Source organism: Pteropus vampyrus, unplaced genomic scaffold, assembly GCF_000151845.1.
Source record: "Pteropus vampyrus isolate Shadow unplaced genomic scaffold, Pvam_2.0 Scaffold40, whole genome shotgun sequence".
NCBI classification, from domain to species: domain Eukaryota; kingdom Metazoa; phylum Chordata; class Mammalia; order Chiroptera; family Pteropodidae; genus Pteropus; species Pteropus vampyrus.
Genome location: NW_011888821.1, coordinates 7440341 through 7451100, shown reverse-complemented (window position 1 = coordinate 7451100; position 10760 = coordinate 7440341). Strand labels below are relative to the sequence as shown.

General features: G+C 46.6%; 1 protein-coding gene across 1 annotated transcript in view; it reads left to right on the top strand.

The window, feature by feature from the left end:
- The window catches only part of LOC105290973 (myosin-11-like), a 116507-nt gene that overhangs the window by 83689 nt on the left and 22058 nt on the right, over nt 1-10760 (top strand). Inside the window, exons 9-13 of the mRNA XM_023529667.1 lie at nt 1082-1145; nt 2808-2906; nt 5438-5581; nt 9141-9236; nt 10577-10695. Of these exons, the coding sequence (XP_023385435.1) occupies nt 1082-1145; nt 2808-2906; nt 5438-5581; nt 9141-9236; nt 10577-10695 (522 nt within the window). The remainder of the gene's footprint in view (nt 1-1081; nt 1146-2807; nt 2907-5437; nt 5582-9140; nt 9237-10576; nt 10696-10760) is intronic.

Here is a 10760-nt window from a genome sequence, read left to right as displayed (position 1 = left end):
AACGCAGGGCGGTTGTCTGGGGACTGATGCCATAGGACGGGATTTTCCAAGGTGATGTCATGCTCTTGGGAAAGCTCTGAACCGAAGGACAGTTTGCTCTGGAGTTACACAGTTGTGGCATTCTTATGTTAGAATAACATTTTGTGTGTTTTTACCTAAAACAAGGTTACAGAGCTAATCACAAGCAGGTTCTTCACTTCCGTGAGCGTCAGATGGGACATTGGAAAGTCACAGGGGATGTGGACAGTGCTTGGTGTCTGGTACTCTCTCGGCCATTGCAGGACGCCTAGCATCTTGGGCCCCTGTCCACCAAGAGGAGCGACCTCTGCCATCATGTGACACCCCAATCAGCCACTTGCCCAAATTTCCAAAATCCTCCCGGAGGATGTGCTGCCTCTGCCGAGAAGCACTGCCTTTGCGTGTCCCAACCCCCTGCAAAGTTTCTCGCATGTCACAAATGAGAGCACATTCAAAGTTAACCCCTAAAAATGTCCTCTGCTCACCGGTGCCCATGCCTTCCGGGAGGGAGAGTGAGGGATGGCCCCCAGGGCCAGCAGGTTCTCCGTTGCCGTTGCCATGCCTGTGGTCATCCTACTGTCTGACTTCCTGATGGGGAAGGTGTGAGAGTTGTGTCAAGGCCTGAGCAAGCCTTGGGGGTTGTGTCAACACAGGTGAACTCCTCCCAGCATGCACCTCATCGTGGGCGGGGGGAGGGGAAGGCTGCCGTCCTTTGTCATCTGTTGACAGTAGGAAAAGGGCCAGTGCTGCCAGAGGCAGGACCTGGCAGCCCTTGGTTCTGTGGTTCAGCCGAGGTGGAGGGCTGGCCAATTGGGCATATCCTCTCTAATGAGAGATCTGATGAGCCCCAAGGCCCAGAGCATGGCCGGGACCTGCCTACATAGCCTCCCTGCTCCAGCTTGGCAGATGCGGTCCCTTCTGACAGGCTGGCCTGTGAGACTCCGAGTGTGTGGGTGTTTCGCCCTGAATGCTCCCTGACATCTCCCTGTCCTCTTGCCTGCAGGAAGGGAGTGAAGGGCTGAGGCTTGGGAACCGACCATGACCTGTGTTTTCCTCTTGGCAGGGCAAGTTCATCCGCATCAATTTTGATGTCACCGGTTACATCGTGGGAGCCAACATCGAGACGTGTATCCTTTGCTGGGCCTGGGCCGCATGACTCCCCCATAGCCAACCTCCTGCCTGGAGCCCGAGGGGGCCCAAGAAAGGCCCAGGAACTGCCCCTCTCCCCCAGGCTCTTGGCCTTCCCAAACAAACCTTCCCTGAGTCATCCCCCTTAACAGCAGGCGTTGCACTGTGGTGGTTCCGTGTTTGAACCTCAAAAAGCCTGTGTTTGATCCTGGGTTGCCCTCTCCCTGAGAGGCTTTGGGCCACTTACTTAACCTCTCTGTGCCTCACCAGTGAAATGGAGATGATAATAATGCCTGCCTCACAGAGGTATTGGAAGAATAAAGTGAATTAATTCCCATAATTATTTCACTTAGAACCATGCCAGGGACAGAGTAGGAGCTGGCTGAGTCCTGGCTGTGGTGTGATCGTTACTCCACCCTTATCGAGACAGCCAAACCCAGGACCCCTTGTCCTCCTTGGGTGGCTGGTCTGTAACTAGCTCCAGCCCGCAGATAGGAAATCGGTGTAAAGAGAACTTTCCCACAGGAGTGGCCATGCTGCCAAGGACACGTAGAGCATCTCCTGAGCATCTGGATGGCGAAGCGGAGCTGAGTGAGAAATTTATGGGCTCGGGAACCAAGTCTAGGGTTCCGTGACCGGTCAGCATAGAAGTGTCACAGGCGCCTCTGTGAGGCTCAGGGGCACTGTGCTTTCGCAGCTGCCTGCGGAGCATTTGCTTGGCTTGGCAGGACCCAGGGGAGCGCTGCAGTGGCGTTTCGGTGCCCTGAATGAGAGGGCGGACCTCGGAGTGGCACAGGTCTGAGTCCAGGTCTCGGCTCTGCCGTGCTAGCAACTCGCTTACCCTTTCCGAGCCTCAGTTTTGCCGCCTGTAAAGTGGGAATGATAATGGCACCTACGTGAGGAGCCAGACTTCAGTGTGCATTTAAGAAATGATGTGCACGGCCCCTGCCTTGGTCCTTGGCCCAAAGTGAGCCTCCGATACGTGGCTTTGATGCTTAACTGTCAGTTAACCTTTTGTTTAGAGCCCACGAGAGGCTAATTTATAATCTCATCATTCCACCTGGTACAACAGCCCAGCCACCCATGTGCCGTCCCCTACCATGGTCTCCACGCCCCCGCCCCTGGCAGAACAACTCTCCTTAGATTAATGAGCAGGGCCTGTTTACAGTCTCTCTCCCAAGGCTAGTCGGCTGGGTCAAGGTCACTCTGCCAGCCATGGCTGGCACCCAGCTCTGTGAAGCTCAGCCCCTTGGCTGGGGTGTTTTGGCCACCACAGCCACTTGGCTTTGCCCCTTCCTAACTGTGTGCTCTTGGAAAGTGATTTCCCCACCCCCACCCCAGCCTCAGTTTCCCTATATTGAAAATGTAAATAATATTCGCACTCACTTCCTGGGATAGTTTGTGAGGCTTAAGTGAGACCATGCGTGTCAAACACTTAGCACAGGGATTACTACATCATAGAGAGGGTAATTCTTTATAGTATCTAACGGCTTGACTCGGCCCCATCTCTAAGTCTTCTTAGAACTCTCCAGAAAGCCTCTCCCAGCTCCTGGCGGTGTCCCCTCCAGCAGCTGGTGTGACTGGGATTGGGGAGAAAGGTCGAATTTCTACAAGGGGAACACCCATGGTATCCGCAGAATTCTTAACTCCTCCCAAACCAGATCTGCTAGAAAAGTCACGGGCAATTCGCCAAGCCAGGGACGAGAGGACGTTCCACATCTTTTACTATCTGATTGCCGGAGCCAAGGATAAGATGAAAAGTAAGTGACTAGCAAGGGTGAGCGTTGGGAGGTTTCAGCTCTCCCTTTCATCATCATCCAAGGTTAGTCGACTAGCCATTAAAACAGAGTCTGAGATTCTCAGGGAAAGAATGATATCTCTGGGTGGCAGATGCGTTATTCCTCATCTCCTTTCAGTGGCTGAGTGTGCTTTTGTTCAGTCCTTCTCATTTACTGAGCACCTACGATGTGACGTCGAGTCCCATTAGGCATTAGATAATTAACGAATCAGGTCCAATTAGATTGGAAGGCGTCAGTTCAGTCAGACATAGTTGGTGTCTTCCAGGAAGGGAAAAAGACAATTGCTGTATTTGCCACTTTATAAAACTTGCAAGTGTATAAGATACTGTTTTATACGGAGTTTGCAGGGCAAGTGGAACTAAGCACTTTTCATTATCTTTGTTTAAGAGTGACTTTGAAGTGACCTTTGTGTGGCAGGGGTCAACAAACTTTCTGTAAAGGGCTAGATAGGAAATCTTTTAGGCTTTTGCAGGCCACATATTTCTGTCACTACTCGGCTCTGCCATTGTGCGTAACGCAAAAAGCAGGCATAGGCAATACACAAGCCAATGGGCATAGCTGTATTATATACAGTACAGTTTTATTTACAAAAATAGGCCGTGTGCCTTAGTTTGCTGACCTCCGTTGTAGGGAAAACATTTGTTCATGTGAAAACAATATACCGTTAGGAAATGATACGTTCTAGAAATGTAGTTCTAGAAATCTAATTCTTAGAACATGTAAATCACCTAGCTGAGAAAGGGAATGTACCAGTGAATATATGACCACGGTCTCCATTCTAGTAATAAGCTTGAAGTTTAAAACTTTAGGACAGCCTTACGAACCGCTTCCTCTCAGTTTTGTGGTCCAAGGTGAGTTGTTTTTTAAGAATGAGGTGAACTTCAGTGTGCCACCACTAGAGGGAGGCAGCCTTCATGATTTCATCTGATGGTTGGCTGGTTAACAGCTGGGATGCTGAGTGGATGTTACACCCTAGCAAATGGGTAAGTTAGGAGGGACAGTATGGACACTTGAGGTGGCCGAGGGAGACGTGTTTATATCCCTTCCCGTCCTGTTTAGCACCAAAGTCAATAGTTCGGCCATTTGGTCACTTGGGTTCCAGTTCTGTGCCTGCCCCGAGTTTTCCAGAAATCGCTAACAACTAAAATTCCTAGAGACCATCTGTATTCTTGATGGTTGATCTGGGAAGAGGCTAGGCTCTTAGAGAGAATCAAATATTTTAAAATTTATCCGCTGCCCAGATAATGAATTCTTGGCTAAGACCCAAATCCTTGTGACTTTAATCAGGCATTTCAGTTAATCCCAGGCCTTAAGTTAACTGATGTCTTGGGTCAGTTTAACCTCGAGGTTATCAAGTCGCTTCCAAGTGACTTGACCCATAAAAGACTTTTGTTTTAAAATAAAAGTATCTCACTGACGTCCCTCCAAAAGTATAATCAAATCCGGCCTAATTAAAGATCAGTCTGGAAGATGGCATAAACGCAAATGGTACAAGAAAAAGAGAAGCAATTATAAATTGGCGGGGAGAAAAGAGGGCTGAATACCAACAAAAGTATGTAACCACAGAAAATGACCTTACAGAGAACAACGTTTAATAGATGTAATAATGTAAACAAGGAGTTGGCAGATGTTTTTGCTAAAGGACCAGGTAGTAAATATTTCAAGCTTCAGGGACCATATAGTTTCTGTGGCAGCTGCTCAACTCTGCCACTGTAGCGTGAAAGCAGCCATAGACAGTAGACAAGGAAATGGGAGTGGCTGTGTTCCAATAAAACTTTATTTATAAAAACAACCACAAATATTTGGAGGAGAGGGAGGATGCTGTAAAAGAGTCAGTCTTTAACCACCATAGGGGGAAGTCAGTAGATGATATCTAAGTTAGACATATTCAGAAATAGCCTATTATATATGATTTAAAAACATAATATTAGTAAGCTTATTATATAAAGAAATAGTGGTAACTATCAGGAGAAACAGCTAAAAGAGATAAAAACAGTTATTGTGGGGTAAGGTAGGAATTGGAGAAGGGATGGGACAGGGAATGCGGTTTTTATTATAAATCTTCTGTTAGTAATTGATTTTTAAAATTCACATGCACGTTTGATTTTATTTTCTATAATTTAATAAATGGATAACGATTGATCTAACTTTTCAGACAGCTTTGTTCCTGAAGGCAGAGTTCCTTTGGGCAGTTGAGATACAGGTGTCCCTTCCTCCATGTCGGGGGTCATGGCTTAACCAGTGGGGTCAAGGCTGGATTTCAGCTGCCAGGTCCCCTGGGACAGTGTCCCCTGGGACTTGCACCACTGTCCAAGGCCCAATGATGGCTGTGAGGCCACCAACATGAGGATGCAGAAGGAAGGTTTTAAATCATCCAAGTCTTGGGAAAGGGAAAGAAGCCAGGATGGCCCAGGCCCTTTACCAGCTTCCGGTGCGGTGTTTGAGTAGCAATGCACCTTTCCTGACCACGCTCCCTCTCCCTCTCCCTCCAGATGACTTGCTTTTGGAGGGCTTCAACAACTACACGTTCCTGTCCAATGGCTTTGTGCCCATCCCAGCTGCCCAGGACGACGAGATGTTCCAGGAGACCTTGGAGGCCATGGGGATTATGGGCTTCAGTGAGGAGGAGCAGCTGTGTAAGTCTTCACGCCTTGCGTCTGGGGGCTGGCAAGGACCCCTGGATTCATGCTTTTGGCTCCACTGGAACCAGCTGGGGATGCTTCTCTGGTCAGGACAGATTTCTGCTTTCTGAAATCCCTACCCCTCAAAAAAAAAAAAGGAAAATGAATATTACTTTAGGTGGTTTATTGGTATTTTAGAAAACTGACTACATAAGCTAGGACTCTTTTAATTACCAGTGACCCAAACTGGCTTAAGCAAAACGGAAAATGATTCACTCATAGAACTGAATTATTTTCGGGGATACTGGTTTCAGGTATAGTGAGTCTAGGGGCTCAAAGGATGTCTCTAGAACCTGGTCTCTCAACACTGTCTTAGGTAGGCTGTAGTTTCTTGACAGTAGGAGGGCTGCTGTGGCTCCAGCCCTTATATCCTTCGGGTTTATGTCCAGCAGAAGAGAGCAGAGTGCATTCCTGCTTGAATACCTGAATGAAGTCTCACTTACTCTTCCTGGTTGGCCTGGGTTGATGTGCATATTCCTGAGCTACTCATTATAGCTGGGGTTGTGGAAAGCTCTGGAGATGGAGGTAGGAAAGTAGTTGTCCTCAGGAGCATGTGGGCGTAGGATAGAGAAGAGGGAGGAATCGAGGCAGCAAGTCTCCTGGAGCCCTTCTAGTTCTGGTGATAGACCAAGATTGATTAATCTCATCAACGAATGACAAGGAACACATTTGGTCCTGAGAGCAGGACAGCTCAAAGAGATACCCTTGGTCTCCACGCTGTGCTTCAGAAACTCTTTTCTTTCTGATTAGACATGCCCCAATGTTCAAGGTTAATCTCTTCTGGGAACACCAGAGCAAGATTGTGGAAAATTTCCTTTCCTTCCCACGCCCCTTTGGAGCCCCAAAATAGCACTAAGTTTCCTGAAATGCAGCTATAGGGAGGGGTAGCTCCTCCTGAGATAACTCGGGGTCCACAAAAAGAAGGCTTCATGGGGCAGATGACAAATGGACAGTGTTTGTGGATTTTGGCCAGGGTCCCACATCAGAATCCAGTGCTAACAGCATCCCTTCCTGAATGACATCGGCTCTCCAAGAATAATTTATTTTATTTGTGACACGAGTCAGTTTTGCTTCTAATCTTTGCTTAAAAAGATACAGTTAATGATTAAGTACCTGCTGTGTGTCAGGCATTTGCTAAACCTCCCCCCTTTTTTTTAAATGTACCAGGATGTCCAGTTTTATTTAAAGAAAAGAAAACTGGAACAAACTAAAATGATCAATAAAGGATTTATTAAATTATTGTTTGACCTTATTAAAGAAAACTATGGGGCCATTTACATTGTTTTTAAAAAAAAACATTGACTTATATGGAAATGCTTATATTTAAAGTGAAGACATCAGGTGACAAAGCAATATGCTAAGTGCTTTATATGCCTTATTTAATTACAATAAGAATCTGAATGTCCATGATCTTTGGTAAGATCAGAAGTCTGGCGGCACTGGGCTTGCCTCCCCCATGGCCATGCTTGGAGTAGCAGCTGTGTCCCTTCAGGTGGGATTACAACCGCCTCTCTCCGCCCCCCGCCGGAGTCCCCGTCAGTCTGCAGCGGGGCGAGGGGAGTCGGCTCCCCAGGGGAACTCTAGCAATATCTCAAGATATTTTGGTTCTCGCAGCTCGGGAAGGGAGAACACCACTGACATCTAGTGGTTAGAGACCAGGGATGCTGTGAAACATCCTGCCGCGGTGCACAGGGCAGCCCCCCCGCCCCACCCCCCGGCAAGGAATTATCTGGCCCTAAGTTGTAGAAGTGCCAAGGCCGAGAAACTCCGAGTTACACTGCATCCCTGGGCTCTGCAGGCATTTCAGCCACCCCTCGTTTAGACGTGCAGTTTAAAAACCACGAGTGTCGTGGCACTGGACAAATTACAAAGCCCCTTCCACAGATAGTATTGTTAAAAAGAAACTGCCTTAGCAGCATCCTGTCCACAGCAGCTGTGTTCATTTTGAAGGGAAAGGTTTCTGCAGTTGTGAGTTGGAAGGTGGGTGGTCAGCCAGCAGCCGGGCCTTTCCTTTGCCGAGCTGGGCCAGGGTTCCTAAGGTATGAGGGCAGCTATTGTGAAGGGCTGTCACCCTTAACTTGGCTTGAGGAACCAGAGAAAGACATCTCTAGGATTTATGCCTAGAACACACTGATTTCTTCTTGGAAATCCTAGGTGATTTGCACCTGAGTTGAGCTAAAGCCAGGCATTTGTATTAATCAATCCTCCATCCATCCATCCATACATTATTCATCTTCCTTCTTTTTATCCATCCATCCATCCATCCATACATTAATTCATCCATCCATCCCTTATCCATTTATCAATCCATCCATTGATCCATCATTCTGTATTCATCTTCCCTCCATCTCCCCTCCTTCCACATGTGTCTGGACCTTGGATGAGGCTTTGGGAATACAAAGATGATAGGCCAATGCCCCCAGTATCCAGTAACTCATGATGGTGTTATGGGGATTCTAGACAAAGAAATCACCTGAACAGTGACACGGGCTGAGTGTGGAGTCAGAAAGGTTCCAAGGCTCTGGGAACACAGTGTTTTGTCTGGAGACACCTAGGCAGGTGGGAAAGAATTTCCCACTCTTCATCCTAACATGAGCGTCTTGCACACCCAGCCAGTATACATTGGGAAGTACAGGGTTTGTTTTTATTTTTAAAATACCTTTTATTGACATATAATTTACATTTAGGAAATTGTGTATGTCATAAGTATACAATCCCAAGAATTTTTACAGACTGAACACACCTGTGCAACTAGCACCCATTTCAAGTAAGAGAACACTACCAGCTCCCCCAACCCGACCTCACACATGTTCCTTCTACTGGCTTCTCCCAATCAAGGAAAATCATAAACTTGACTTCTAACAGCATAGTTTTGCCTGTTCTCGAACTTTCCATAAATGGATTTATATGGTATATTCATCTTTATATTTGGCATCTTTTATTTTTAAGCATTCCTGTTTGTGAGATGCAGAAATTTTGTTGTTTTTAGTACCAAATCATTCTATTTGCTACATAGTGGGGGTTGATAAATGTGTTCTGTAAAGGGCCAGGTAGTAAATGTGTTAGCTTTTGTAGGCTATACGGTCTGTTGCAACTGTTCAACTCTGCTACCATAGCATGCAAACAGCTATAGACAATATGTAAGTGCACGAGTGTGGCTGTGTTTCGATAAAACTTTATTGACAATGTGTCTCAATAAAACTTTATTTATCATGTCAAGTGGTGGGCTGGATTTGATCCACAGGCTGTAGTTGGCCAACCCCTGCCACATAGTATTCCGCTGTAGCACAAGGTTTTAGCAGTCATCCATAAATATTCTGTTCTTCCTGGCCAAGTTTTCTCCCCCATTAGCAGGGAGTTGGAGTGATATGGTTTTCTCTTAAAAGCTCAGAATTGAGTCTCGTTAGGAGAAATAGAGGCTGTTCTGGGTCCCTAGTGACTTTTAGACTCCAGACCTCTATGGCATCCGGGTGTTGACGTGTGTGTCTTACCTGCCCCTCTGTCCTCTCCCCAGCCGTACTGAAGGTGGTGTCGTCCGTCCTGCAGCTTGGCAACATTGTTTTCAAGAAGGAAAGAAACACAGACCAGGCATCCATGCCAGATAACACAGGTGCTTTCCGCCTCTTGTAACTGACGACTTTGGCGTTGAGAGGGAGGGCCACATTGAGTCTTTGGTTGTTTTTTTTTTTTCTGAATGGGGTTATAGGGGGCATTGACAAGAGCTAAACTAAGTTATTTTCACTGACTTTTCTCTTTTTTCAAACTTTTCGCTGCTGAGGATCCTACAGTGGAAAGTTCTTGAGTCAGAGTGTGGAGGGAAACCATCTAAAAGTTTTAGACCAGACAGTAGCCATAGGGAGCATCAGTTCTAACTCACCCCCACTCGTTTACTTAACAAATAGTTTTCAGCACGTTGTACACTGGGATGCAGCAGGAAGCAATGTAGAAACAGCTCCATTTCTTATGGCACATGTGGTCTTGCTGGGAAGACGGACCTCCGATTTCTCTGCAAACAGAGCTGCCAGATAAAAATATAAGATGTGCCATTAAACTCGAGTGTCAGATAGACAACAGACACTTCTGATTATAAGTGTGCCCTAGGCAATATTTGGGACATAAAAATACTAAAAAGGTGTTTGTTGTTTTTCTGGTATTCAGGTTTCACTGGGCATCCTGTATTTTTTCCCTACATCTGATAGCCCTGCATGCGCATAGGTAGCATTTCGTGTTATGGAAGATCGCCTGGCTACCACCACGCCTGTTGGGGGCTGAGCCTAAAGGACAACTTGGGTTACGAGTTTGTCCACCTGTGGTCTCGCACCCCCACTCCGGGTCATACGTTGTGTTGCTTTTGCAAGCCCCCTAGAACTTACCCTCCCTTAGATCTGTCCGTCGTTTCTTATGTGTCACCTCCCCAATATGGCAAGTTACAGGAATCCTCACTCCCAGGAGAGGAACCCAGAAAGCACCCCTGCAAAGAAATTAGGAAAAAAACCCTAAAACCACTCTACTTATCATCCACCTTTCACGCGCAAACCCTCATGCAACACTAGTCTTCACGTTAAGAAAGCAGCCGATGGTGGATTTTCTTTGAGAAAAAGTTTTTAAATGCAGAAAAACATATATATTGATACAACAAGAACGCACGTGTCCACCTTCCAGAATTGGTGTTTGTGAATATTTTCTAATACCGCTTTGTCTTTAAAATGAAACAAAACAGTGTAGATGACATTGACAGCACAGCCCTTGCTCTCCCAACATTGGGGGTGAGGTCACTAATGACAGCAGTTTTTAGGACTCTATGCTGTGTTCACTTCCATCATACTCAATCTCTACCCCCCACACCAAAAAAAAAAAAAAAAACAATGTATGCGCAGACCACAAATATCCCATGGGATGTGCCTTTCTTTCCTAGTCTTCTCTTTTGTGATGCTTCTTTCCTCCATCCAGCTGCTCAGAAAGTTTGTCACCTCATGGGAATTAATGTGACGGATTTCACCAGATCCATCCTGACTCCACGTATCAAAGTCGGGCGGGATGTGGTACAGAAAGCTCAGACAAAGGAACAGGTAATGATGCACTTGCCATTTATTCCTGCAGAACCTTCTATCCATCACTCGCCTTTCCTTCCTTC